Raw genomic sequence first — 27,385 nt, 5'->3', positions numbered from 1 at the left:
GAGACGAGAGGGTGGGTGGAAGCAAGAAGACAATCGGCCAGGTCGGGCAAGACATGACCATACATACCTCGTAAGGTTCCAGGTACGGGTGCCGTAGCTACAGTAAGGTAAGGTAGTGTAGGAATTAGCTGTTCTCCGCGCAATGCCAATTGGGGAGCTTTGACCCCTGCAGGGTGCCAGACAACCCTGGAGCTGGAGCGCTGTGGGGGTCAAGCTCCTGCTCCGTTTACGGCACACTCACACTGTAGTGTAGGTACACTACTGCAGCCGCGCGCTCGGGAATCGGTAAAGGTGGTGCGGGGTGACCCACTGGAATTGGGGTTTGCACTCTATATTTTACACTGTACCACTATACCGGAGTCGGCGACAAGGAGTGACTGGAAGGGGCCACACTTTGTCCCCCCTTTCTCGTCTTCTTTCAGCAATTGTCTGTCGATCTTTTGGTCTTTTCGTCACCACTCCCCTTACACCCCCCCAGCTGGTCGGGTTGGTGTTTTGGTTCTGTCACCATCCTAATAACAATCCCAACAGCAGGAGGGTTCTAGATGCTGCGGGATGGACCCTCCGTTGCCCCCCGTGGTCCGAAATCCGCGGTCGAGACGCTTGCACTCACTAATGCAGAGCGCCGAGTCGAGGACTCCGGAGTCGACGGAAAACTCGACTCGGCGATCCATTTCTTTCTTATCACCACCTTTTGGGAGACGGGACCACCCTCGCGAGACCGGGATGCGACATTCTCAGATGACCTTCTGATTTTTTTCTCCCCGTTCACTATACGAAGTACTCTCTCACCGACTTGTCCTTTTCCCTCGTGGTCCATCTTTACTTCGTGCAAAGTGGTTGGTAACCCCATGCGACTCACTTCACTCATCCCCGGAGCAATACATAATAATTTCTAATTACCCGACTTATTAATCCGTCTTCCTAAAATAAAAAATAAAATCAAACAGAGAAGAGGCCGATGACGATGATTTCCGGCGGGTTAGTTCTTTCTCCGTTTTCACCTTCCGTCTTTCACCCAGCAGCATCAGCGTCAATCAACCACCTACATATACATCAGAACAACGTCAAATTAATTACCTACTTCTTCGTTCCCGTGTCGCGCCACCAAACGCCTGCATGGACTGCGTGGGATGTCCGTATCATGGAGCGAGACCGATATTTAACATGACATGTTCCAGCGTGGGTGGTAATAAAAGAGACGATGGCTGGCGGATCGTCGATCGTGAACGAACAGAGCGGTGTGATGGAAAAGAAATGGGAGTGGAACGCCCGACTTGGACAGGGGGACGACGAAGTCTACTCCGTCTACTCCATGATTGTTACTTCGTACACACCAGACAGGACATCGTGAATCCCGGCTCCTGTCCTGGGGGTACGGAGTATGTATGTACATACGTCGCCTCGGTCAAGTTGGTCATCTGACGGTCTCGTGGCCCCCTGCATCCCAGCGCCTCTACCCCCGTCACCACCATTTCTCCCATTGTGAGTGTCCTCGTCTAATTATCCAGCTCGTACATGCATCGTGGACATCGGATATGGCTTGTTTTCTGGTCTCTTTTTTCCTTCTTTTTTTTTTCTTCCAATTTTCCTGACCATCTGCGTAATTTTCTTCTGTTATTCGCTCCACTCCAGTCTCTTGGCCTCAATTTTGTCACTGTCCTTGTCCCTGTCACTCTCGTCCAAAGGACTCGGAAGGGGTTTCTCTTCTCTCTCTAATTTTCCATTGCCTCCCAGGTCTTATTACATGACACTTCACTCTCCTCCATCCCTTGGTACGGTGTTGCATGTCGACGAGTAATCAGTGTGTGTGTGTTTGTCCGTTTATTCGTCCTTTTGTGTGTATTACTCAGTAAACACACAGGGTCGGTTGTGTGGCTCAATGTGGCTCAGTTTTATTTGTCATCAAACACATCCCGTGCACAGCCACAGAGTCCGATCATCCATTCCAAGAAGCCGCGAGAAATCCTCTGCTGCCTTATTACTCTGTAGGTTCACCAACACCAACACCAACACCAACACCAACCCAGCATGTTCTCCTCTTGCCTTTATATTGTTATTCTTTTCCTTCGATCCAACACTATCTCGACATATGGGCATACTCCTTGTTGAAGGCCCTTCCAATCACCATGCGGCGGATTTCCGATGTGCCCGCTCCGATCTCGTACAATTTCGCACTAGTAGCACGGACAGGCTGGTTAGCAGCGTAAAATAAATAACTGGCGCACAACTTGACAGTGGAGGGCACTCACTCTCTCAACAATCTCGACGCCGGCATCTCCTCCACGTAGCCCATGCCGCCCAGAAGCTGGATACAGTCGAGCGCGCACTCGGTGGCCCTCTCGGCCGCATACAGGATGGCGCCGGCGCAGTCCTGCGTGCGGATCACCCCCTCCTCGTCCACCTCCCGGGCCGTCGCGTACGTGTAAGACCGCGACGCCTGCAGCTTGGTGTACATGTCGGCCAGCCGGCCCTGGACGAGCTGGTTGTGCGCGATGGGCGCCCCGAACTGCTTCCGCTGGTGCGTGAACGGCAGCGCCACGTCCAGCGCCGCCTGCATGAGGCCCAGGGGCCCCGCGCTGAGCACCAGCCGCTCCAGGTCGAGCCCTTCCATGAGCACGCGCACGCCGCCGTTGACGCGGCCCAGCACGTTGGCCTCGGGCACGAACACGCCGTCGAAGCTGAGCTCGCCCGTGTTGCTCCCCCGCATGCCCATCTTGTCCAGCTTGCGCTGGCAGCTGAACCCGTCCGTCTTGGTCTCGACCAGGAACGCCGTCATGCCCTTGGACCCCTTGTCCGGCTCCGTCTTGGCGTAGACCACGATCACGTCCGCGTCCGGCCCGTTGGTGATCCACATCTTGGACCCGTTGATCACGTAGCCGCCGTCCACTTTCGTCGCCGTCGTCCGCATGCTGACCACGTCGCTCCCCGCCCCGGACTCCGACATGGCCAGCGCGCCGACGCTGGTCCCCGCGATCAGCCCGGGGAGGTACTTCTTCTTCTGCTCGGCCGTCCCGTTGAGCTGGATCTGGTTGACGCAGAGCTGCGAGTGCGCCGCGTAGCTGAGCCCGATCGACCCGGACGCCCGCGACAGCTCCTCCAGCACCACGCAGTGTGCCTGGTAGCCCATCCCCAACCCTCCCACCTCCTCGTCCGCCGTGATGCCTAGGAACCCGGCCTCGCCCAGCTTGGCCCACATGTCGTTGGGGAACGAGTTGCTCTTGTCCGTGTGCGCCGCTACCTCCTCCGTTATTTCTCGCCGCGTGAATTCTTGTACTCGCTCTCTCAATTCGCTCAGGTCGGCCTCTGATGGCGGCTCAAAGCCTTGTGGGTGTTTCTGGGAATGGTGCCGGACGTGAGGGGTGATGACGGCTTGTCTGGGAAGCCGGAGGGCCGCAGGCCGCGCCAGGGACCTGAATAACCTAACGCTTGACATGCTGTTTGAGGGCTAGACCTTTTTTTTCTTCTTCTTTTCTTTTGCGATCAGAATGAATGGAGGGTGTTGGGCGAAATGAATCGAAAAGTAATGAGAATATGATGTTGTGTCAATTGTTCAATTGGAAGAATTTCCCCCTTCCCTCAATCAAGGTCAAGTCAAGTTTGTAAATCGGCAGAGGGAGGGGAGGACAGACAGATACATTGGGCGGTTGTTGACGGTTAACGACGGGCCGAGGCCGAGCCTACCCCAACGTTGCACGGGCCAACCTTCTGCGTCATCCCCTTGAACCGCTTAACCCGAGACGAAGCGCGTACCGTACACTGCAGTAGTCGAGTTGATGCTGCCGAGCTCTTCGACTTTTCTTTTCTCGCCGCCCTTGAAATCTCACGATCATTAAACCAAACAGACTCTTTCAAGTCGCGTTGTCCATTGAACAGACAATTTTCTTCGTTTCCCTGGTTCAATATGTCTGTTTCGAGGTCCTCGAGAGACCTCCTCTCCCTCTCTCGCCAATTGACACGATCCCCATCACGATCCGTCCCGCGCTTGCCTGGACGTCATCACCTTCATCACCCCTCAAGAAGCCATGCACGAGGCGTCGCGACCTTCACTCCGCCCCACCAGGCTAGCGCAATCTCCGTCCTCCAGAGCAATGTAGACCCGACGTCGGACGAGTTCAGGGAGAACGAGAAGAACATGGGCGACGTCGTCGCACGCCTCCAGAACCTGACCAGACGGGTTCAGCTGGGCGGACCTTCAAAGGCTAGGGAGAAGCACCTGGCGCGTAAGAAGATGCTCCCCCGCGATCGCGTCAATGCCCTCATCGACCCGGGGACTACCTTCATGGAGCTGTCGCCCTTGGCCGGCTACGAGTTGTACCCAGAGGCGGATGTGCCGGCCGGCGGGATTATTACCGGCGTCGGTGTCGTGGAAGGCGTCACCTGCGTTATCGTGGCCAACGATAGCACCGTCAAAGGCGGCACGTATTATCCCATCACCGTGAAGAAGCATCTGAGAGCCCAGGCCGTCGCTCAAGAGAACAACTTGCCGTACGAGTCCCCAAGTCTCAATTTGATTTATGAATTATATACCCATGTACCACTGCTAACGAGGACATGTTTCCCTGGCCTAGGTGCATCTACATGGTCGATAGTGGCGGCGCCAACCTCCCCCATCAGGCCGACGTTTTCCCCGACCGTGATCATTTCGGCCGCATCTTCTACAACCAAGCCCGCATGAGCGCCAAGGGCATCCCCCAAATCTCTGTCGTCATGGGTCCCTGTACGGCTGGAGGCGCCTACGTGCCGGCCATGAGCGACGAGAGCATCATCGTAGAGAACCAGGGCCACATCTTCCTCGCCGGCCCGCCCCTCGTCAAGGCCGCCACGGGCGAAGTCATCTCGGCCGAAGAGCTGGGCGGAGGCAAACTCCACTCCTCCGTGTCCGGCGTCACAGACTACCTCGCCGTCGACGACGCCCACGCCATCACCCTCGCCCGCCGGAGCATCAGCAACCTCAACTGGCCGGCGCGGTCGGCCGCCCCCACGGTGGTGCCACCGCGCACCCAATACGCCGAACCGGTCTACCCCGCGTCCGAGCTCCTGGGCGTAGCGAGCACGAACCTCCGCAAGCCGCTCCCGATCCGCGAGGTCATCGCGCGCGTGGTGGACGGCTCGGAGCTGGCCGAGTTCAAGCGCGACTACGGCCCGACCCTCGTCACCGGCTTCGCCCGCATCCACGGCTACCAGGTCGGCATCGTGGCCAACGACGGCATCCTCTTCTCCGAGAGCGCGCAGAAGGGCGCGCACTTTGTCGAGCTGTGCGCCCAGCGCGGCGTGCCGCTCGTCTTCCTCCAGAACATCTCCGGCTTCATGGTCGGGTCTGACGCCGAGAGGGGCGGGATCGCCAAGCACGGCGCCAAGCTGGTCACCGCTGTCGCCTGCGCCGACGTGCCCAAGTTCACGGTCGTGGTGGGTGGGAGTTACGGCGCCGGGAACTACGGCATGTGCGGGCGGTCCTACAGCCCCCGGTTCCTGTGGATGTGGCCTAACGCCCGCATCGGCGTCATGGGCGGCGAACAGCTGGCTGCTGTCATGGAAACTGTGGGACAGAAGGCCGATCCGGAGTTGAGAGAGAGGATAGAACGGGAGAGCGATGCTACCTATTCTTCGGCGAGGTTATGGGTGAGTTTTTCCTTTTTCTTTTTCTTTTTTTTTTTCCTCCTTTTTTTTTCTTTTTTTTCTTTTTTTTTCCTTCTTCTTTGTTCTCTCTCTTTCTTTCTTTCCCTTACTGCTTTCGTCGTCCCTACCTGGAACACGCATGCTGACAGTAACATTAGGACGATGGCATCATCCCCCCCCAGCACACGCGGACGTATCTAGGTTTGGGATTGAGGGCGGCCATGTCGGGGCGAAACGAGATCAAGGCGGGCGACACCAAGTTTGGTGTCTTCCGGATGTAGAAATGAATAGTTCTAATCGAGTCGACAGCGAAATATAGCAGTGTCTGTCTGCCTTGCGAATTCTTCTCCCTGGCCTACAAGCCCACACACTCTCTGATCTCCCATGCGTCGTGAGGCCTATTTTTGGACGTGTGCCACAATGCAAACGGAATATGTTTGACTTTCAAATCGCAACGGACAGAGGAGAAATGCCCCCCCTCCCACGACTGCATGAGGGTTGAATCCGTCCACCGGTCGTACACCCACCCTAGACAGCAAACTTGCATGTCCCAAGTCTAGGCCCGCCTTCCACAAAATGCTGACCACTCGGGGCTCGTGAATTTGGCGGTCTGCTGACGTATTCCAGCTGCAACTCCGGTGAGATGGTGTGGTATCACCGGCCGATACGGAGAAAGCAGCTGCATGATAGAGGTATGGTAGGGCAGACGCGATACAACATAGGGTCGGTAAGGGGGGATTCTGGGGGCAGGCAACCGTCGGTTGAGAAGTTGACTGGAGCCTTGGGAGCACTCGCGCTACTGGTTTACCTTCTCTTTCCTCCGTCGTTATCCCTTTATCCCTCTCGCTCCACGAGGGCTCGGAGGAAAAGGAGCGGAGGATGATTTGGGGGCGGGCTGATCCGATGCTTCACAACGCAACGTGCAACTGGAATGGATGGTCAGCAGCAGGCTGGTCAACGTCAAACTTGTCAGCATGACTCGGGACGGGTGTGGCTTGTTTTTCTTTCTTCTTATCTATCCGTGGATATATCATTATACTCGGAAGGCGGAAGAGGCTTTCTGAGATACTGTCCTGCATGCAAGGTTAAGATTCGTGGCTTCGGCTCATTTCATTTCAGTTCATTCCAGTTTATTTTCTCCCTTGGCGCGGGCAATGCAAAAGCACGGCATTGAACCAAAACGGCAATATTCAAGGATCTAGGTATGGTCTCCTCCAATAAGCTGTTAAACGGATCAAGGATAGAGGAACGTGAAGAATATAGCTGAAACACGACTTGCGCAGGCTGTGTGCTTGAGATAGAGAGGAAGAATTTGTACCGGGACCGGGCTTCGAGAACCGGTAGAAGTCGGATCTTCTTCGACGTTGGCTTCTTCTTCACCAGTTAAAATTGTGAAGCCCGCCACCTAAGTCGGCGAAGAAAACTGGATTTCGGTCAGGAAGTCAGCAGAAAGCTCACATCTCTTCTTCTCTCTCTCTCTCTCTCTCGCTCGCGCTCTTTCGCCTCCTCTGGCAGAAGCGAATTCGAAAAGATCACCACCCAGCATTCACGCCTCTGCGGCCTGAAGCAAAACAATCCAAAAAGGAAGAAAAAAAAAAAAACTCCGAAAAAGCCGGTCATAATGCCAACCGCCGAGGGAACATGGCCGCCGACGGCCCGCATTTCAGTACAGGCCCGTGAGGCCCTCACCCAGAAGCGGAATTTCTACCCGTCACACGGGTTCATGATCAGCGCAGGAACGGTGACCGTGGACATGGAGACGAAGCAGGCGCTCCTCGTCTTCAATAAGCGACAGGGGGTCTACCAGCTCCCCAAAGGCCGCAAGGACATCGGCGAGGACCTTCTGACGTGCGCGGTGAGGGAGACACTGGAGGAGACGGGGGTGCAGGCGACGCCGTTGGCGCTCAAGGTCGCGACTCGGGCCACTGTCGCTAGGGAGGAGGAGACTGTAGAGGACACCGACGGAAGCGCATACGGCAATGGAGATTTGTTGTTGGGTGGAGCCGGAGGGCACGGAGGGGACGGAGGGGACGGGATTGTCGGAGAAGGGCTGACGATGGGGAGATACAATTTCGAAGCAGCGGCGTGCTGTCAGTACATGGACCTGAAGACCATGGCGATGAAGATGGTTTTTTACTATGCTGCCACGGGGGACAGCAGGGCGGAACCGAAGGCTCTTGAAGGACCGGATGAGGGTCTGTTCGAGAACGTGTGGACCGACGTGGAGTGGGCGGCGGAACGGTTGACGTTTAAGGAAGATGGCCAGGTTGTTAAGAAGGTTCTGGCGGATATGAGGCGGTCCGGCTATGATATCTAAGGGAGCAACGGCTTGAGGAGCATGTTCGTGGGAGCATGCGGCGATGAAGGGTTTGACAGCGGGTATGTGAAGGAAAGGGAACCGGATGTTCGAGTTTGGGGGTTTGATTAAAAAATGTACACTAAGGTACTGATCCCTGGCCCCTCGCCCCTCGCTTGTTCCGATTTTTGACCTCTGTAACTCCAGTGTTACAAGTAATTTCTTCCTCCGTACTCTGTACAACGTACTCGAAAATGATTGCCGGGTTTCAGGGCAAAGGCGGGGTAGCTTCAGAATACCCCGCACTAAACCGATTCGAGTAAAAGAGGGGTTCATAACGCAAGTGACATCATCGTAGAATGTGTAGGTAAGAAAACGAAGGCAAGAAATGCTCATGCTCGGTGAAATGCTATTTCTTTTTTTGCGGCAGGAGGTAATGGAAGATAAGGGAGCGTAGTAGAATTACCTGTACCTTATTAGAGCAACTGAGGTGTGGACTGACCCGAGGTACAGAGACGACTTACTCCGTATCCACCTCGTCTGACGCATGTTCTCTTCATCGGCGAAAGCTGCCAGAACCACCTCTCAAGCCTATTTACGGGCCCGAACCAACAATTCCTTTGCTTCTCGCAGCTTAAATTCATACTGCAATACAGCTGTACCCAGCCAGACGACATCTGCGAACGCCACCACTTTCACAATCAACAACACCAACAACACCAACAACACCAACAACACCAACAACAACCGCCCAATTTCACGGCCATTTTCCAACCAAACCACCGCAAAAATGTCGACTATGCCTGCTCAGCACGGCCACAGCGAGGCCTGTTGTAATATTCCCCCCGTCGTCTCCAAAGGTTACGAAGAGAAAGGATCCTACGACGAAGTGGGCAGCTACAAGACTTGTTCGTCTTGACCATCCCCTCCCCCCTCCCTTTCCCCCCCTTGGTGGTTTTTTTTTTCATTTCTTTTTCCAACCCCCTTTCTCGGACGTCGCTGACGGAAAGATGCGTTACGCCATGTGTAGATGTCACCGGCCCCGCAGACGCCACCAAGGGCATCCTCTGCGTCTACGACGTTTTCGGCTACTTCCCCCAGACCATCCAGGGCATGGACATCCTCGCCACGAGCGGCGCCCAAAAGTATCGCGTCCTGGTCCCTGACTGGTTCAAGGGCGAGCCCTGCCCTATCGAGTGGTTTCCTCCCAACACCCCGGAAAAGCAGAGGAACCTCGGGAACTTCTTCCAGAAGTTCCCCCCTCAGATTGTCGCCGATTCTATCCCCTTCTACATCAAGGCCGCTCAGGATAAATATCCCGAGATTAAGGATTGGGGCATCATTGGCGTGCGTCTTCACCTTCCCACTCCCTCGACCCTTGCCGCGACTCTACTTGCTCCATCCCTAAATTTTGTCCACCCCTGCCTACCTGCAGAGAAATTCTTGCCTTACTGACACGATACTGCCCTTCCCAGTTTTGCTGGGGCGGAAAGGTCACTACCCTAGCTACTTCGAACGAGAACAGCGCTTTCAAGGCGGCCGCTGCCTGCCACCCCGCCATGGTCGACCCCGCCGACGCCCAAGGTGTCAAGGCCCCTCTGATCATGCTACCCTCCAAGGATGAGGACGTCGAGGCAGTAAAGAAGTTTGAGGAGGGGCTCAAGGTTCCCCACCGCATCGAAACCTTCCCCGATCAGATCCACGGTTGGATGGCGGCGCGATCTAATCTCGAGGACCCCCGAGTTCGTGAGGAGTATACCCGAGGCTACAAGACTGTGCTCGATTTCTTCAGCAAACACCTGTAAAGAATGCGCAAAAGAAAACCAGACAAGAAAAAAGGAAAAGTAGGCCAGATTGAGATTTGGGGGTAGCATTCGAGTGCATGGTTCTCGAAATCTCTCCCTTCTTGTCGGTACAGATTGTGCCTTCACCTATCTAGGTGGTAGTAGCAGCATATGAAATATATATAATATCGTTCCCTCGCATCTAAACAAGCACGAGGAGGTTGTTCAACATAAAGACACGCCTTGTCAATGCCGTCATCTCGTTATTTCATCATCATGTCCCCATCACAGCCATGTCAATGTGCTTCGCCAAACTCTACTATCTCATCCATGCTTACAGCCTCAAAGTCACCCAACCGAAACCCCAGCCCGTCCTCCTTATGACGGGGCGTCCGCACCGCAGCGCAGACCATGTAGTCGTGGCCCAGCGCTCGCAAACACACATTGGCATCTTCGACCCGTCGACCCTCAAAGTAGATCTCATGCCCCCTCACCACCGTCCCGTCCGCCACCTCCTCGCCGCGCTTGCACAGTCCCTCGTCACCCACGAAATCCTGTTCGGGTTCGGGCGGGCGAAACCCGCGGAACTCGAGGTCGCGCAGCCAGGGGGCCAAGAGGGCCTCGCCCGTCATCTTGATGTACGCCTCGCGCAGACACCAGGCCGCGTAGAAGTAGCGGAGCAGGAACGCGGCGACCTCGCGGGGGGAAGCGCGGGGGGAGGCGGAGACGGTAGGGCCGAGTTTAGACCGGGGGGGGAGGAGGCGGGGGACGTCGCGGCACAGGTAGGCCACTTCTTGCGGGGAGAAGACCTCGGCGTACACGTCGACGAAGGCGGGCCAGGAGGCGACGGGGTCCGGGAGGAGCGAGGCGAGGTCGCGGTCGAAGCGCTCGGAGGTGCAGACCACGTCGACGCCTACTTCCGGACCATCTCCGTTTCCGTTTCCGTTTCCGTGGCCGTGGTCGGAGTCGTTGTTGGAGTGGACGGCGAAGAGGGCGACGAGGCCGGCCTGGTGGCTCACGTTGAAACGGAGAGGTTCGCGGCCTTGCGGGTCTTGCCAGCGTGGCTTCCCCGTCGCGGGGTCGCGGGAGGGCGTGGAGAGGGACCACGGGACGGAGCAGAAGCGGGACACGACGTAGCGTTTGAGGAGGTGCGAGGCAAGGGAGAGCTTGGCGTCTCGGACGTGGAAGTATTTGAGCACGGTGGTGCGTTCGTCTGCATTGAGAAGGGCGAGTGCTCGAGAGGCCTGTGGGGAGAAAGAAAAAAAAGGGGGGACGGATAAGCAAAAGGGAACAGATGACCGAAAGGGGACAGCAGTGGCAGACTGTCAGCTTGTGAGAGGTTTAAGGGCTGGTGATGAGTCGGGAGAAACGCACGGATTGTTCGAGGTGTTTGGTCTCAGTGGCTTTGGGCCATAAAGGGCGTGTGTCCACGATCCATTGGATGATGGTTGGCTTTGAAGCTTCTCCGGCACCTGGCGGAGGGGAGTTGGATGAAGGCATGGAAGACATGATGAAGCAAACAGGTTGGGAGAAGATGAGCGTAACGGAAGTTAAAAATCTAATTATCGTGAGGCCAGATTGGCGATGGGGGTTGAAGGGGACGCAAGGTTCTACTGAGCCATTACGTACTGAGCCCAATTGATGAACGACCTGTGACTATAGATAGGTATGAATCCAGCTAGGTAGGCATTATCCAATTATCCGTCCAAGTAATATGAATTGCTGATTAGACGATCAGAGAGGATGAGTGAGGGGTTCAGGAGCAACCTCATATGAGATTCACCGTGAGGCTCATGAGCGATAAGCAACTGGAGTGGGGTTAATCTAGGTACAGGTGAATCGGGGGGTGGGGGCAGCAATGACCGAAGCGCTCCGCTTCGTGGTTACATAATAAAGTGCTTCGGTGCTGTTACCAACAACTGACTTGCCATCTTGCCCACAATATCTACATACATCTGTATATGAAATACATCTACCTATCTAGATCTTCATATGTCGCCGTCGACCTGTTTAACTGCCCGAGCATTCCTTGTAACCCATGGTTTTCCCGGAGTATCGGTCTTGCATTAATTTCAAGGCTCTTCATTTCTCCTTTCTCCCTTTCTAATAATGTCATTATACAGCACCGTTCTTTTTCGCCGCCTGTTTCGATCCCTATTCCGAGTATAAACAGTAGCGCTTAACGGCGCTGATGCGACGGATACACCACAAGAAGCCAAAGACGACAAAGACGACATCAAAGCCAGACGAGTCCGTATTGTTTTATTCTTTATGAGTACTATTCTAACCAAACAGCCCCACAAAGGCGCGCCGAGAAGGGAGGATATCGGGTTTATCATCCCCCTTCTTATATCTTGCTGGCGCCAATACAGAAAATTTTGAACTTGTACGGGAAATCCTCAACCGTGGATTTCATCTCGCGCATCTCAAGTTGACAGCAGACCAGATCCTTTCGTAATTTCTGTCAACCCCTGGGAGTGTCGGGGTTCCAGGTCCAGCAGTCGAAGGCCTCGCCCGAGGTTCGGGGGGAAAGAAAATTGCTGGGTGAAATGCGACGACGAGACGACGGGGAGGGCGAAACGCTATGGGGCGGGCACCGGTTTGTGCGTCCCGAATGATGTCGGCAGGCGAAAAGAGACACCAAAAAGCATCGGTGTGTCTGTCGATATCTGCCTGTCTGTAGGCGCAGGTCAGCAACACAGTCGCTAGCCGTAGACCAAAGGGGATAACTCACAGACGACATCAGCTAACCATCCTCCTTCTCATCCTCGTCGATTGTGCCCATCGCGACCTTGAACTCCCGCTTGAAATCTTGGGGCAAGACCTCGAGTATATACTCCCCGAAAACATCGTACAGTCGGTGGCGCGTATCGACAATCTCCTCCTCGCCCACGCGCGCCGTGGGTGCAAGGGCCTCCACCTTCTCTTCGACAAAGTCGAGGCCGCCAAAGAGCATGACCGCCGGATGGTCCCACTCCTCGTCCCGCGTCTGCAGGTCCTCCATGTCGTTCAGCTCGGCGCCCTTGTCCTGACAACGCTGACAACCATGGCGCTGGCGCTTAACCTGAGAAGAGGTGCCATAGTAGCCGGTGTCGGGAATGCCGAATGCCGAGTAACTCCGCTTGGCGGGCCGAACCGTCTCGGACGCCGACGCCGACACCGACACCGACACCGACACCGACACCGACGCGGGCTTGGGCTTGGATTCGGACACGAGCTCGGATCCGGATTCGTAACTGGTCGACTCAGAGCGAGGGGCATGGTTCTCACCCATCTCGCCACGCCCATTGCCCCCTTTTTTCTGGCTCTGGGATGGCATATCAACAGGGGTCGCGGGGGGGTTCAAGATGTCCTGGATGCGAAGGGGCGAGATAACGTCCCGTGTGTGTGGTTTCCTAAACCACATCTTTTATCCTCGGGGAAACTATCCGGGATGGATTCAGTGAGCACGATGTCCTTGGAACGACGAGTTTTGCAGTGAGCACAGGGGCTTGGAAATGGTTTTGTTGAGTGACTGACTGACCGATCGACTGACTGACACGTATAGATAGATTGTGGATAGATAACAGGGAGGATGAAGATGGGGAGGAAGAATAGACAGAAAGAAAGAAAGAAAGAAGAGAAATGGGAGGGAAAGGACTCCAGGCGTAGTGTTTATAGACGGCATGTAAAGGGGACATCAGCTGGCATTTCCCCGTGCAAAGTAATTGGGACAACTATCGTGAAAATCAGTCCTGTCGGTACCTACGTAGGTTACGCCATCGGAATCGTATTTGCTTGTTATTGCACCACCCCCAGCATGGTTCGTCAGAGCCCTCAGATAGTTCGAGGGCCGAACTCTACGATAGATACCGCGTGCCATGACCGAGTACAGTCTACAGCCGCGAAGGCCCCCGAGGGAAGATGGGGAATACGATCTGAGCTAAAGGGTCGGCAAGGTAACCGATCTATACTTCATTGGAGTCCTGAAAAGAAGTGGCTTGAATTGCTTGCTCTTTCATAGCTGAAGTAAGATCCTATAGGGTAGGAACGTAAGGTATGCTACTGGGCTGTATATCGCGACCATCGTGACTAGAGGAGCCATCTATCATTCCACCCACACGCCCCAGAGAGGTCCAGACACCCCCCCCCCCCCCCTATTCAGTCTGCTTGCTATTCAACAGGAGCCTCTAGCTCAAGCCTCCCTCTTGGTCCGTCCAGTCCCCCGCGGAGACGGTGCTCGAATCGAAAAGAGGAAACCATTGGTCCCACGCTCGGTCAGTGTCTTTTCGACCCCCCTGGCACCCTTTTGTCCCCCCTCCCCTTCCTCTTCCTCTTCCTCGTTTGACTTTACTTTTCCCTCCGCATCGTTGGCCCTCTGAAGCTCCTTGACCACATTCCCCCGACCATCCAGCTCCACGACTACATCCTCCGTGTCCTGGCTGCCATCTTCCGTGTACTTCCACATGTCGTCTACTTCGCCCCTGGCCCAGGCCGTCAGCCACAGCGAGCCGACGACTCCCGGGACGAGGTAGAACAGTGCGGGTTGACCGTGCTGAAACATGACGACCATGGCCAGGGTGACGAGGAGGCCCACAGTGTAGCCGAAGACAGAAGCGTAAAAGTATGTCTTGGGAAATGACGCCACCTGCACGGCTTCGGGCGCATCGTCACCTGGGCTCGAGCCCATGCCGGGCCACGAGGAGACCCAAAAGCGGTCGGCCCAGTTCCCCGTGGCGTTAATGTAGGGCGCTTTCTTCGCGACATGTCCGCGGTCCTTCGTGACCATGACGTCGCCAGAAGAGGCGTCTCTAGACTCTGTCACCAGTTCGGTCTCTACGTACGTAATTCTTGTTTGATAGTAGCGCCAAAGGTCGAAGCGGAGGGCTAGGCCCATGACGAGCCCTGGGAGAATAATGTCCCCAAGACCCAGGATACTAGACCTCCTGCCAGAGTCGAAGGTGAGTTTAATAGGAGCGTCTAATTTGGTGGCCACAGTGATCATGAACGGGCTAATCAAAGAAAGGAGAACAATTAGTGATAGTTGTTCAGAAAATAATATTCTTTTTATTAATCAACTACAAAAGAATCTTTTTTTTTTTTTTTTTCAAAAACAAAGAAAAAGAAAGGGGACAACAAAAGAAGACTGAGCAAACATACGTATAAAAGACCATGACGATATCGTAGACGAAGAGACCAGCCAGGACAAGACTGCCGATGCAGAAACTCGTGGGAGAAAGGAGGAGAAGCGTGCCGTAACAAAACGCATAGCCCATGATGTTGCCGAGCATCTTCGAAGTAGTGACGTTGTAAGTAGCCACCATAACCACAGCGGCGACGAAGCCCACGATGTGGCTGAACCGGACCTTGAGCTTCTCATCGATAACACCATGAAGTCGGAGCTTCACCGTCCACTGTTCCGTAAGGAGATGACGCAACTGCCAAAGGAACCCTGCCGTCTTGCGGCCCTGCAGCCATCCAAACCGCCAAGGGACCGGAGAATGGAAGGACCCCTCCCGATCCCCTCCGGCCCGGGCCGAGACTTGCCGGGTCGGACCGCCAGGGCGAAGAACAACAACGCGGTTCTCCACGCCGTCGACGTGATATAGGGCACCCCTGACCCGAAAATAGTTGGGGAACACAAAACTGGTGGCCAACTGAATGCCATCGGCAACGAGAGTCGTCATGCTGGCGACCCCCATGAAGGATAAGTAGACCCGAAGGATCTTGTTAAGGAGTTCGGGATCGTTGAGCCACTGGATAAGATAGTACAGGCCCACGAGAGTGGCCCCGGCGAAAACGGGGAGGAGGATCGCGTCCGAGAGCACCAATCCGTGCATCTGCTGTTCCTCCTCCTCTTTCTTCTTATGTTTCCCGGAGCCGGACTTTCCCCCGCGAGCAGGTGCAGCAGAAGCCGGGCGCTTAAGCGAAGCGTGTGCACCGGTGTAGATGATGGCGAGCGAAGTGAGGATGATCCTAGCGTGCATCAACAAGAGGCCAGGATCTCCCCAGATGGGGTTGATGGTAGCTGATGAGGTATGATCACCAGAGATGGTATCGTCGATGTCGATTCGGACCTCGTCAAACAGAGGACTCGCGGGCGTGGGCTCGGGAGAAGCCATGATGAGTGGAAGATGGGAGGTAATGGATATGGTGAAACAGGCAAGGCAAGAGGCCAAACTTGTAAAAATATTCGTAAGATGTTTTGTGCGATGTGTAAATGTGTGTGTGGGGGGCTTTTTGTTTCTCCTTGTGAGGTCATATATAAGGCAGGCGAGGTGGACGGTGGTAGTGAAGTAGGAAAGCACAGCACGGACAAAGGGACGACGACCCGCCGGGATGAGAACCTGCCCTGCCCTACCGGTGAAACAGTAGAAGCAAAAGAAACCTCCTTGTCTCCTTGGAAGCCGAAAGTGGTTTCAGCACAAGTTGCAGTCTTTCGGGGTCATGGAAAGAGTCAGAAGCCGGGTTGGAGTCTGGACTTCAGGGGCAACCAGCTTCGTTGGACGCACGTCACAGACGATAGGGGTCCTTTGTTGCTTGCATGTGCTTTGACTAAGCAATAATAAGATCTGTATGTATTGTAAGATCCATTATCCCCCCAACTTTTCACGGATCGTGAGCTTACAGTTCTGGTAGCTTTCTTTGCACGTGCTTCGACGTTGATGTTTGATGTTGAGTTTTCAGTTCTTCGAAGGACAGCAAGTACGGTATAATCCGTGCTTGTATGAAGAAGATACCTACTTACTTCCTCCAAGAGATAGCGTAACCGGACAAGATGGGTTCCTTATATAATTAGGTTGACTTGACAGATGTTGAGATCGAGTCGCGGGTTGAGGTCAAGTCGCGGTATCCCAACAAGGCGTAAGCCTTTTAGTAAGGTACGAAGGTGCATGGCCAAAGTATTCCCATCCCCCTTTATCAGTTGCAGCCACCTGCATAGACCTTGTTATAGTGGTTTGTACCTCGCACCGCCCTCTATACCTTACCTTAGACATGTAACACACAAGAAGCTCTATGCTGTAACGAAATGCCGTGGTAGCTAAAGACCCAACGTCCATTAGTACTAATTAGTAAAGGTAATAGGGCGATGTCTTCTTACTTTAGGTACGGCTTGACGGTTCGACTCGTAAGTTAAGATAGTGGTATAGTACCTAGAGAAGACTAGGTACCTCCAGCACTAACAATTTTTCCCGGTTTTCCCATGCGCCTTGGTAAAATGTTGCCAAGTGTTCCTTCCACTGCCTCCTGTTCTTGAGAGCCTGGCTGCTGGTTACCTTTTCCAAAGCTAACTGCTGCCCGACGCCTGCTTCATTTTGTTGGTGGGTGGCTTCGGGAAAGTACGGGATGTCGCGATGTTTGTTGTACGAAGAACAGACGTAGACTAATTTCCTGGCCAACATGCTTTTACAGGATTAAGAACCACGGTGGGTGAAGATTAATTTCGGGACATTTCAAAGGTCAAATATTTCGATACTTTTGCAGAAACACTAGATTGTCTACTAGTTGCGATGGTCTGGGTATAGTTCCTCCAAAACGTCCGAAGCAGTTTACTTTTGAATCGTCCCGGAATATTTGTCAACTTTGCTGGGGTGAGGTGGCGCAGAGTGGGCTAAAGAGTTCAGCTGAGATGATCACTTTGCGAATTACCCGTGGCTGCCCCATTGAAGGGTGAGGAACGAACCCCCGATACGTGGCGCGGGTACGGGTAATACTCGAAAACATCAAGGTAAGGAGTGTTTTTCGCCTTGTCTATAACATCCTGTCAGAACACAATTAAGGTACGCGGAACTATATATGTATTCATCTAAGTAAAGTTCGTGGTACTTCACGGGGATGTCTAACTACCTTATTAGGAAACATAATAGGATATAAGTATAGATATATGTAGGATCGAGTACCCTACAAGTCTACCTAATATAATATACCTAGGTATTTTGTCACACCTCGATAAAGTCTATGGGCATCTGACACATCCTTTATCGCGGAAATAGCTACGATAAAGTTATTATGCATAGGAAGAAAATAAGGTAAAAATCTATAATTATATAAGATACTTAGTAGTAAACTAGTGACCCTTAGCACGGCCTCGGTCTTTAGTACCTTGGGTATCAGTTTCAACCCTTGTGCTTTTATAGGGCGTCTCTAAAGCTAGGCACTATGAAAGCTAAAAGCCGCCTTTTGGATCTTAGCCAATGACGTAGGCGCTCAGAAACGGCTGAAGCAACGAAGTAACGGCGGTACTTCCCTCCACCATGTCAATGTCAGCCTTGTCTAAAGATTTCGAGACCCTCCTGTCCCTCCTCGAAGCAACGGTAAATTGAACGAGGGATATTAGTCTTGGAAATCTGTCGCACTACACGCCAAAAAATACAGTAATTACTCTGTAATATCATACTATATCAGCATTAAAATCACAAAAATGACCACAAATGTCGCCCTCGACACCTCAATGGTAAGCAACCCCCTTGTTCTCTCTCGCCCCCAAAAGCGAACCCAGCATCCTGACATAACGGCTCTCGATACTCACAGGGCACGATCCTCCTCGAGCTCTACACCGACCACGCCCCCAAAACCTGCACAAACTTCACCACCCTGGCGCGCAGGGGGTACTACGACAACACCATCGTCCACCGCGTGATCCCCAACTTCATGGCCCAGGCCGGCGACCCCACGGGCACCGGCCGCGGCGGCACCTCCATCTACGGCGACACCTTCGCCGACGAGATCCACCCGGCCCTTCGCCACACCGGCGCCGGCGTCCTCAGCATGGCCAACGCCGGGCCCAACACCAACGGGAGCCAGTTCTTTCTCACCCTCGCCCCGACCCCCTGGCTCGACGGCAAGCACGCCATCTTCGGCCGCGTCAAGAGCGGGCTCGCCGTCCTGCGCCGCATGGGCCTCGTCAAGACCGGCCCGGAAGACAGGCCTGTCGAGGAGGTCCGCATCATCAAGGCTCGCGTCATTGAGCAAGAGGATGAGGGTATCTAGAGGAAGAGGGAACAAGGCTTTTTTCCACAGCGTCAATCACGTCAACTTGGTTACATGAGGAGGAGGAGGAGGAGGAGGAGCATTAGACGGAGTTTTGGCGTCCAGGGTCACGGAGGAGGGGCAAAACAGCGATGCACTTCGGTTGGACAGGGACATGTCATTTCAACTTGATGGTATACAACCTTCTCACATTTACGAATACCCGAATGAAAAGATCAGATCGGCTTCGTCTTGATTTTTGGTACACAAAAGGCCTATCCGAGAACCAGACCTGCCAACGCCAATGCCGCCCTTTCCCCTTCCTTTACCGGTGATGCAGAATGGTATGGTGAATGACCCTTCCGTCCCCGGGGGTAAAGCCATAATTATCGGCCCCAACCCCCTCCAACCCTCCTGGGTCCATGCAAATTTGTTTGATACGGAAGAAAAAAAAGGAAAAAAAAAAAAAAAAGCTTATGATACATTGATGCCGATTTGCACCGCGGGCAGTAGCGATGGTGGCACGCGTATTGAAAAGAGTTCGCTATTGCAAGAAAAAAAAGAAATTACCATGATCAGAGAGAGCATGGTACAACCTCGTCCAAGCCAAAAAGGACGCGAGAATACACGTCAAAATTTCTCAGTGATGTGGCGGGGATGATAAGGTGCCGGAGGACTCGGATTCGCCGTCGCCGTCATGGGTCCCTTTACTCATCGACCGGGGCATGGGCGGTTTCGCGGCATTCGCCTTCAGTTTTTTCGTCGGACTCGCTGCCTTGCCATTGCCGTTAGCACTGCCCTCCTTGTCCAGGAGCTTCTTGGGCGCGACTTCGACGGTCGAGTTGTCCGCATCGTCGTCGTCCATCTTTTGCTCCACGCTCAGCGAGGAGGCTCCCTTGACCTTGTCCTTCTTGGGGACTTTGGTCTTGAGGATCACCTTCTTGGTCAGCGGTGACGGCTTGAGCTTCTTCTTCTTAGGAGCGCCCGCCTCCGACACGTCCTCTTCGTCGGCAATCTCTTCGCTGTCGCGTTTCTTCGGACTCGATGCCCGTGAGCCGGGGACCGGCGTCGCCTTTTGGCTCGACGGAGGGGTCTGGTCATTCTGCGAGTTGCCGTTGCTCCCGCCGTTCGAGATCTTGGCCGCGGCGGCTCGGCTGGCGTTTCTCCCGCTGTTTCCAATGCAAGAGCCCATATGGTTGTTCAACCTGGTGACCAAGATGCAGCGCTTGCACTTGCTGCAGGTGGCGGAAGGGAACGAGAGGACATTGGGTGGGCGCTGATCGGGGCTGGCAGCGTTCGCAAGTTCGAGAGTGGGGTCCGGCTTCATATCCTTCTTCTTTTTGCCCCTCCCCGGGCCCGGCTGCACCCAGGTCTGGCCATAAATGTCGAAGCCTGGCTTCTCGATATAGGGGTGCTTCTTGCAGTAAATGACACCGGGGTCCGGTTTCCTGGAGCCCTTGCCGTCGGTTGGGTAGAGCAACCGGGGGAGGTGGCACCTGGGGCAGAGAATGTCTTTGGTTGTCTTGAGAGGGTTGCCCTTCAGCAGGACTCTGCCGTCCTCGTAAATGGCCGCATCTGTCTCAACACGCACGTCGGGTTTCGCATCGGGTGTAGAGCCCTCCGAGGCGTCGGAAGCCAGCTTCTCGACTCGAATGACGGCGGTGGTTGTCCTCGCCATTTTCTCGTCCCGATGTGTCTTGACCAGCAGATCTTGAATAACATTGTATAGGATATCGTCGAGGACGGCATGAGCCTAACGAGAGTGAAAGAAGGGGGAGGCAAGGTCAGCTTGGGGTGATTGACATCCCATGGGGGAGCAAAGGAGGAAAAGCGAGCACAAGAGGGAAGGACGAGGAGGTATCTGGGCGGGACTCACAAGGTTCTCCATCGGATCAGCATCCTTAGGAGCAACAATGACGCCCGCCTTCCCCGTGTTTGAAGCCATCTTGCAGCACCGGGGCGAACGGCGCACAGGCTGGTTGGGGGAGAGGATGAATGGAAAAAGTGAGAGGTTGTCGTCTTCCGGTAGCGGTACTCAAGCGCCGGAAAGCTGGGGGCCGCTGTGCAAGCTTGTGGAATGTGAACAGTGACGGATGCCTGCCACTAGAAGGTGCGACGGTCGGACGACCCGGGAAAAAAAGAATAGACAGTTTTTGGCTTGGCTGGCCTAGGTCGGTACCTTAGGGTAGATCTTGATAGGAAGCCAAAGATACGGAGCCTTACTCCGTACTGTACCCCCGACAGGGCAATTCAACGGTCGGGGAAGGTTGTCGTGCCAGCTGGGCAATGGCTTGTAGGTCGGTAGGTAAGTTCTTTTGAATTCAGACCGGGAGAGAAGAGGCAAGCTAAGGTAGGTGAAGAACGGCCTAAGGTAAGTGACAGACCAACGGAGGCTCAGGACATTTTGAAAGAAGCAACTGCAACTACTCCGTACTATTGTTCATGTTCCTGGTCAGAGAGGCACGAGATCTGGCAACGTACCCGAATTGATGAAAGGGTAATAAGGTACCGGTAATTGCAAAGTTGTAACTCTGTAGGCTCGAGCGAAGTTCCTCTGCCACCGGTACAATAGGTAAGGTACTATCTGTAATTGGGCACAGTAGGCATTCGTATCCGTACGGATATATACTGCTTCGGATTCCCGATTACATGCTGGAAAGGAGCTGGATATATAAGGTAGGTACAACGTATATATATTAGTAAGCACCCGCCTTTAACATTTTTCTTTGTTTCGGGTTTCTATCCATCGCCGTTGGATACTAGAACAGCGTTAAGGATAATTACTAACCGAAAAATCAAGAAAAGATGCTCCTAATAATAACATATAACTTCTAAAACCAACATCAATATAAACAAAATATGCAGCGAACATATTCCACAATATAATTCAGGATAAACCCGGAGGGGGGGACCAGCCAACATTCTCATGGAAGACAGGGGCAGGAACCCCACACCTTAACGGTTTAGGACCGCCGGAGTGTGGGGCAGTCCTCCCGTACCTGCACCTGCATCAGTCACTGTACGGAGTACACTGTACACTCTACTCCCTTGCAGGTACCTTAGCAAATCAGGTACTCTTACCTTGTAATTGCCTACCTTAGGTGGTAGCCTTGTACGAGATGAAGGGATATTGGAATGGTGAGGGTCGACTCGCAACACCTCACTCCCTTGGACTTTTCTTTCCACACGTGTCATTCACGGAAACCAGTAAACAGACTCTTCCACTTTTGGCATAAGGTCTAATAGATCTAAGAACCATCTATCCACTGATCTGCAGCATGCTTCCTTCTTGACGAGGGCTGCCCTCTCGACCAAAACGCTCTCCATTCTACACCTCCAGTTCTCCCTACATAAACCCGACCTCGGCCTACCACACCCCCCTTGACCACGTCATGTCTGTCCCTCCATCCCCGACGACATCCAAGCCCTTTCAGCTGTCCATCAAGTCGTTCTTTCAGCCACGTCGGCCAGAATATACTCCGCCTCCCTCTCAGCAACATCGCCCTGCGGAAACTACGCCGTCTCGAGTCCCCGAACCTCCACCGCAGTCCGATCCTGGACCCGTTCACGCTCCCACAGCCGCTCCCGTTCCCGTTCCCGTTCCCGATACTGCTACTGCTACTGCTCCAGCTGCTGGCCCGGATCCTTCACCACATCCGCTCCCTTCTATCCCTCCCGAAGCCGCCATCCGGCCCTTGGCACCGGACGATATCCAACCCCTCAAACGCCTCAACGGCCTCCTCTTGCCCGTCACGTACCCCGAGGCCTTCTACACCACCGCCCTGACCTCCACCTTCTCCCGCGTCATCACCTGGGCAGATCCCATCCCCAAAGTCGTTGGCGGCATCATCTGCCGCGTGGAGCCTTTCATCAACAAAGACGGCAGCTACGAACAAGCCCTCTACATCCAATCCCTCGCCCTCCTCTCCCCTTACCGCGCCCACGGTCTTGCCACAGCCGCCCTCGCCGATCTCCTCCGTGCCGCCGCCGCCGCCGCCACGAACCACAGTAGCAGCACCCCGTCCATCCGCCTCGTCTACGCTCACGTCTGGACCGAAAACGACGACGGCCTCCGCTGGTACGCCGCCCGAGGCTTCATCCGCGACCCCCACCCTCAAGAACACTACTACTTCAAGCTCCGCCCAGACACCGCGTACATCGTCCGCCGCGACATCTCTCCTCTATCCTCTTCCCCGTCTCCTCCTCTCCGAATGGGCAATAACGCGAGCACTCCCTCGGCCCCCGCCGGCGCCGCAGGCATCCCCCCGAGTGCTACCGCCAGCGCCGCCAACCTGCCTCCCATTTCCGGACCGCCAACCTCGCGCGCTGCGTCGTCATTATCATCACCGTCATCCTCATCGCTGCCACCAGCACCACCACCGCCGCCATTGTCATCGCAACAAGAACGTCAACAAGTTAGACCGACCCTGTCCACGTCGTCCTCTCTGACGAAAACACATTCGGCTCAGGGGGAGTCATTCCAGAACAAGCGCGCAGAGACGGAATGGAACGACCTGCCCCTGGATATGGTGACGCCGAACGGCCTGCTGGCGCCTCATACGTCGGGTACAAACGGAAATGTCTCTGAGGCGAGCTCCATGAGTAGTAGTACGACGACGCGCAAAAAGAAAGAGAGACGAGCCTATCCTTCTGCGGCATTTGGCAATTGATTCTTTTTTATTTCTTCCCTTTTTATTTCTTCCCGTTTTATTTCTTTTTTTCTCTTTTTCTTGCTGTTTGCTGTTCTTGACTTTCTATGGAAGCATTGCATCCTTCCCAAATAGACGAAGCGTTGGACAATTGGTGCTAAAACACATCAAAGACTCCAAGGCATCGGCAGAGCCACATAGTCATTTCTAATTAGAAAAAACGAATTGAGAGTCACCATCGAAAACGAGTTGGGCTACACTGCTCTTATCGGCAGAGTAATTGCGCACTCGGCAGTATTGGCTGAGGCTTGCGACGGTTTTCGTCCATTCTTCTCAAGCTGGTGCTTTGTGACGGGCAAAGACGCCGTACAAACATTTCTTATACACACGGGGGAACCAACTCCCTACTCCGTTAGACCAAAAAGGACAACAGGGACAGCCCTTGGACGCCCACACTGAATCCATGTCATCTTTCACACCAAGCTCCGACGACGTGCCCACCAAAGTCCAACTGCCGCAATGGCACCAATCACGGTCGCACCGAGGGCAACCTGTTGCGGGTTCGTCAAGGAGTCGAGGACTGGTAGTAAGAGGAGTCAGTATCAGTTCTTCGTCCCAAATTACAAGGGGTTAAACTCGGGAAAGTCTCTTCCTTCTACAACAGAAAAAAAAAAAGGATGTAAAGGGAAAAGGCAAAGGCGTGAGAATGAGGGAAAACAAAAACACTCACAGTTACCAGGAACCGTATCCAGTTCACGCTTGACGGCATCTCCCACGCCGCGCTCCTTCTCCATTTTCGCGGCAACCAAGGCGATAAGCGCAGCACCGACGCCACTACCGTCTTTGGCGATGCCGATGCGGATCCTCTTGGCCCCGTCGGGGCCGATACCGTCCACCGCCGCAAGGGCTTCGTACATCATGTCGCGGAAGAATGGGTAATGTTCGACCAGACTGCCGTCGACACCGATATCGATAACATCGCTGTCGGGGTCGTTGAGTTGACCTGACTGCAGAAGGACGCCGGCGATGGGTACAGCGGCGAGGCGCGCGGCGCGGCGGCCGACAGCGTCGGCGATGGCCTTGAAAGCTTGGGCATCCTCGAGAGAGGGGCTGTAGATATCCAGGTTGTCTTCAAGCTCCTGCCGCAGGACGGAAAGTTCTGGAGTGTTGTCCGAAGCGGCTACCGACAGGACGCTGCTGTCTAGACCCCACAACTGCATCAAGCCCGACTGCGGGCTGATACTAGTCGTAGAGCGCCAGTCGTTGGAGCTCGAGTTGACGTCCTTGAAGAGCGACAGCTGCTCGTTCTGGACCATTTCGAGGATGCTGCGGCGAACGATTTCGCCCAGATACATGCCCGACACCCGTTTCTCGAACACGTGGAAGCCAGGGTTTACACTTTCCCTGTCGAGATCAGTGTCCCAAGTAGTAGATGGCAGAATATTAAGCTGATTATCGAACGAGCCCCACTCGGTGTTGAGAATCATCTTGCCTGTCGAGGCGTCGTATTCTCCTTCGATGGGTTTCTTGATGTTGGACAACTTCTCAACGTAGGCGCCATTGGTCCCCGTGCCGAAAATGGCGCCCACAAGGGTCTCACTATGCCCGCTGGATGTGTACGACCTTGCTAGAAGGGTGCCGACGGTGTCGTTGACGAGGGCTGCAACGCGAACGGGCAGGTGGAGCTTGTCGAGCTCGGTCTGGAGCAGGGCGCAGACGTCTTTGCCAATGGCGTCGGGGATGTCGAAGCCCTTAGTCCACCGCATCAAAGTCCCCTTATTAATGGCGAGCTGCTTGACGGGGTAGCTGAAGGTGAAACCAAGGTGGAAAATATCTTCATCCTTCTGACCCTTCCGGGTGCTCCTGGTCCGGCGGCGAACACCCTCGAACTCGTCCTTGTGGTGTTCATGGAGGAAAGTCTCGATTTGTTTAGCAAGGAAGGCAAATAGATCCTCGGCTTTCTTTGCAGTCATCAGCTCTTTGGGAACCGCAACTTTGTTGTAGGTGAGATTGAACGTGGTGTCTCCATTCAACCGGACCGAACAAACGCGGAAGTTGGTGCCTCCGAGGTCGACGGCGAGGTACACACCCTATCGTAAGGGTCAGCTGAACTGCTCCATGACCAGGAGGACGAGGCAATAAAAGTATGAACATCTTGGAGAGAGGTTTGACTGGGGTCATTTGTCTCACCTTCTCTTTACCATTGGGGACCGCGGTGACGTAAGTGGGGATCTGGCTCAAGCTCGTCCCATCGCTGCGCAACCCTTCCTCTGCAATTGGTGTCGGTCAATTAAAGCTGTCCTGGATAGAGCACGATGCGGGTCTTGCCGGAGCGGGGGAAAAAAGAAAATAAAAGAGAAGACGTTGAGCTGAGACACCTGCGCCGGAGCGGGGGGGGGGGGGGAAGTTACACAGGAGCAAAAGATAATAAAGAATGCTTACCAGCTTGCGAGATGTACTCGCCGACAGCTCTATTCAGCCAGTCGTCGGACAGCTCAAAAAGCGAGACAATTCGCTTGGTTTCAGCGTCAAGTGCCATGGTAAGTCGTACAGAAGTTGGGGCCAGGGTAGCGAAGGGAACGGGGCTTTCACAGACGTCCTGGGGAAGAAGCCGAACAGGAGGGGGGAAGAGACGTCGCAGGGAAAAGGACGCGGGCGGGAATAAAAGGACAGAATGAAGTCGGAGCTTGGCGTCGCCAAGGAGGAATTGGATGAGCTGCGATTGTGGTGAGAGTTGATTCCAGTTAGTGCGCTGACAGCATGGGAGTCGGCGATGAATCGGTGAGAAGAAGGAGAGAGAAAGGAAGAGGAAAGAAGACGACGACGGCGACAGCGACGACGAGGACGAGCAGAAAAAGATGACCACCACGGGAATCAAGCCTGTGTGGACCGAAGAGAGAAGAAGCTTGGGAAGCTAAAAGCGGGCGCGTACTACTGGTATATGATGAGGTCACTGAGGGTTACATACTCCGTAGGTACCTGTGCCGCATCGAGGCCAGGGTTCCTGGCGGGTTTGTCGGAGCGCTTTGCCCACTGCAGGCGGTCACTGGCGCTGGGAGGTACTGTGGTAAAGAACGGAGGACCCTCAAAAGTTCCTCATCCAAACCCCATATCAGGCCACGAATTTGACTCCGCACTTCACTGCTCGGCCCGCCGCTATTGAGCAAAGGAAGATGCGGGGAACTTGGATCGTGTGTTGGGCAACATGATTGGTCGATGCTCCTTAAGACCTCGTTCGCTATAAGGGCTAACACCGGACACAATCTGCATTTGACCGAGTAGTCGGCGTCACAGAGCTCCACCTCGAGCATCTTCTGGTTCCCCAAGACTCGAACAACAAATCGAGCTACGGGAAGGACTCGACTCGTCCTTGGCTCCGATGTGCGAAGCACGAATAGGACGTACTCCGTACTCCGTAGATTATGGCTCGGGGGTTGCAGTTGGGAAAAAGGGATGATTGGAGGATAAGACAAGGTGGGAACAAGGAAGGGAAGAAAAGGAAGGAAAAAAAAAAGGGAAAGAAAGTGCAATATAAATGGAATAAATAACGCGCAAAGGAAATGGTATCATCACTTACCAGAATAGCAATGAAGATACTCAATGAGCACAAGGTGCAATAGAATGGACGATGTATCAATCTCTCGAAACTATGCACACCTGGCCTTCTTCCCTGAGCAGATTTGTTCCCTTCCTCCAGCTTGATAAATGGGAAAGTCTGGACTTCATTGTCGCTGTCGTCTTCAACACTTGGGAGATAATGGCCCGCACGCCAGCCGGCGCCGGCATCTCCCTTGGGGTGGTTGGACGACACGGTGCCGGTTTGTTGGAAGCCTGGGGAGTTGAGGGGTGCAGGTGGTCGGTTGAAGCACAAGTACCCGAAGTACTCTTGAATATTAGGTGACCTGCGTCTTGATGCAACTCTGCGATAAATGCGACAAATCGATCGAGACGGAGAGGTAGCTCTGCCGCCTGGTGGTCGGTAGGGTCGCTGCTGGATTGGACGTGCTGCAGGTGAAGCGATGGCACCCCAAGACCATACCACTACGGAGGTGATCCCTTTCCGTAAAGATGGTTTAGGCTGAAATATT

At 54.2% G+C, this 27,385-nt stretch overlaps 12 protein-coding genes across 12 annotated transcripts; 5 read left to right on the top strand and 7 right to left on the bottom strand.

Moving 5' to 3' along the window:
- Positions 1–2,080: 2,080 nt before the first annotated feature.
- Positions 2,081–3,436, bottom strand: SODALDRAFT_285856 (acyl-CoA dehydrogenase domain-containing protein; the record flags this gene model as incomplete). Its single annotated transcript, XM_028608502.1, has 2 exons — positions 2,081–2,177; positions 2,253–3,436. The coding sequence occupies 2 exons, from the start codon at positions 3,434–3,436 to the stop codon at positions 2,081–2,083; spliced, it is 1,281 nt and encodes a 426-aa protein (XP_028462539.1).
- Positions 3,437–3,790: 354 nt separating this feature from the next.
- On the top strand, positions 3,791–5,852 carry SODALDRAFT_329604 (carboxyl transferase domain-containing protein). Its single transcript, XM_028610992.1, has 2 exons — positions 3,791–4,488; positions 4,572–5,852. Exons 1-2 carry the CDS (start codon positions 3,905–3,907, stop codon positions 5,818–5,820), a joined length of 1,833 nt encoding a protein of 610 aa, XP_028462538.1. The 5' UTR covers positions 3,791–3,904; the 3' UTR covers positions 5,821–5,852.
- A 1,346-nt stretch (positions 5,853–7,198) lies between these two features.
- Positions 7,199–8,188, top strand: SODALDRAFT_329602 (hypothetical protein). The gene has a single exon (XM_028610991.1). The coding sequence runs from the start codon at positions 7,241–7,243 to the stop codon at positions 7,934–7,936; it is 696 nt and encodes a 231-aa protein (XP_028462537.1). The 5' UTR covers positions 7,199–7,240; the 3' UTR covers positions 7,937–8,188.
- A 517-nt stretch (positions 8,189–8,705) lies between these two features.
- Positions 8,706–9,720, top strand: SODALDRAFT_286093 (dienelactone hydrolase family protein; the record flags this gene model as incomplete). Its single annotated transcript, XM_028608517.1, has 3 exons — positions 8,706–8,823; positions 8,946–9,262; positions 9,391–9,720. The coding sequence occupies 3 exons, from the start codon at positions 8,706–8,708 to the stop codon at positions 9,718–9,720; spliced, it is 765 nt and encodes a 254-aa protein (XP_028462536.1).
- A 275-nt stretch (positions 9,721–9,995) lies between these two features.
- On the bottom strand, positions 9,996–11,199 carry SODALDRAFT_285849 (phosphopantetheinyl transferase; the record flags this gene model as incomplete). Its single annotated transcript, XM_028608501.1, has 2 exons — positions 9,996–10,943; positions 11,074–11,199. 2 exons carry the CDS (start codon positions 11,197–11,199, stop codon positions 9,996–9,998), a joined length of 1,074 nt encoding a protein of 357 aa, XP_028462535.1.
- A 439-nt stretch (positions 11,200–11,638) lies between these two features.
- Positions 11,639–12,119, bottom strand: SODALDRAFT_84024 (hypothetical protein). Its single transcript, XM_028615737.1, has one exon. The coding sequence runs from the start codon at positions 12,036–12,038 to the stop codon at positions 11,772–11,774; it is 267 nt and encodes an 88-aa protein (XP_028462534.1). The 5' UTR covers positions 12,039–12,119; the 3' UTR covers positions 11,639–11,771.
- A 1-nt stretch (position 12,120) lies between these two features.
- On the bottom strand, positions 12,121–13,488 carry SODALDRAFT_84023 (hypothetical protein). The gene has a single exon (XM_028615736.1). It carries the CDS (start codon positions 13,103–13,105, stop codon positions 12,446–12,448), a length of 660 nt encoding a protein of 219 aa, XP_028462533.1. The 5' UTR covers positions 13,106–13,488; the 3' UTR covers positions 12,121–12,445.
- Positions 13,489–13,873: 385 nt separating this feature from the next.
- On the bottom strand, positions 13,874–15,800 carry SODALDRAFT_286013 (signal peptide peptidase family protein; the record flags this gene model as incomplete). Its single annotated transcript, XM_028608514.1, has 2 exons — positions 13,874–14,690; positions 14,839–15,800. The coding sequence occupies 2 exons, from the start codon at positions 15,798–15,800 to the stop codon at positions 13,874–13,876; spliced, it is 1,779 nt and encodes a 592-aa protein (XP_028462532.1).
- A 2,164-nt stretch (positions 15,801–17,964) lies between these two features.
- SODALDRAFT_318193 (peptidyl-prolyl cis-trans isomerase-like 1) lies at positions 17,965–19,152 on the top strand. Its single transcript, XM_028609375.1, has 2 exons — positions 17,965–18,133; positions 18,211–19,152. Exons 1-2 carry the CDS (start codon positions 18,101–18,103, stop codon positions 18,667–18,669), a joined length of 492 nt encoding a protein of 163 aa, XP_028462531.1. The 5' UTR covers positions 17,965–18,100; the 3' UTR covers positions 18,670–19,152.
- Positions 19,153–19,288: 136 nt separating this feature from the next.
- On the bottom strand, positions 19,289–20,593 carry SODALDRAFT_285857 (hypothetical protein; the record flags this gene model as incomplete). Its single annotated transcript, XM_028608503.1, has 2 exons — positions 19,289–20,401; positions 20,525–20,593. The coding sequence occupies 2 exons, from the start codon at positions 20,591–20,593 to the stop codon at positions 19,289–19,291; spliced, it is 1,182 nt and encodes a 393-aa protein (XP_028462530.1).
- A 1,213-nt stretch (positions 20,594–21,806) lies between these two features.
- Positions 21,807–23,318, top strand: SODALDRAFT_353702 (hypothetical protein; the record flags this gene model as incomplete). The annotated part of the gene is made up of 1 exon (XM_028613659.1): positions 21,807–23,318. The coding sequence occupies exon 1, from the start codon at positions 22,041–22,043 to the stop codon at positions 23,316–23,318; it is 1,278 nt and encodes a 425-aa protein (XP_028462529.1). The 5' UTR covers positions 21,807–22,040.
- A 599-nt stretch (positions 23,319–23,917) lies between these two features.
- SODALDRAFT_285826 (glucokinase) lies at positions 23,918–25,836 on the bottom strand (the record flags this gene model as incomplete). Its single annotated transcript, XM_028608500.1, has 3 exons — positions 23,918–25,387; positions 25,488–25,567; positions 25,740–25,836. The coding sequence occupies 3 exons, from the start codon at positions 25,834–25,836 to the stop codon at positions 23,918–23,920; spliced, it is 1,647 nt and encodes a 548-aa protein (XP_028462528.1).
- Between the last annotated feature and the right edge of the window lie 1,549 nt (positions 25,837–27,385).

The sequence above is a fragment of the Sodiomyces alkalinus genome (genome assembly GCF_003711515.1).
Source record: "Sodiomyces alkalinus F11 unplaced genomic scaffold SODALscaffold_16, whole genome shotgun sequence".
Taxonomy (NCBI): Eukaryota; Fungi; Ascomycota; class Sordariomycetes; order Glomerellales; family Plectosphaerellaceae; genus Sodiomyces; species Sodiomyces alkalinus.
This window is presented reverse-complemented; position numbering and strand designations above follow the sequence as displayed.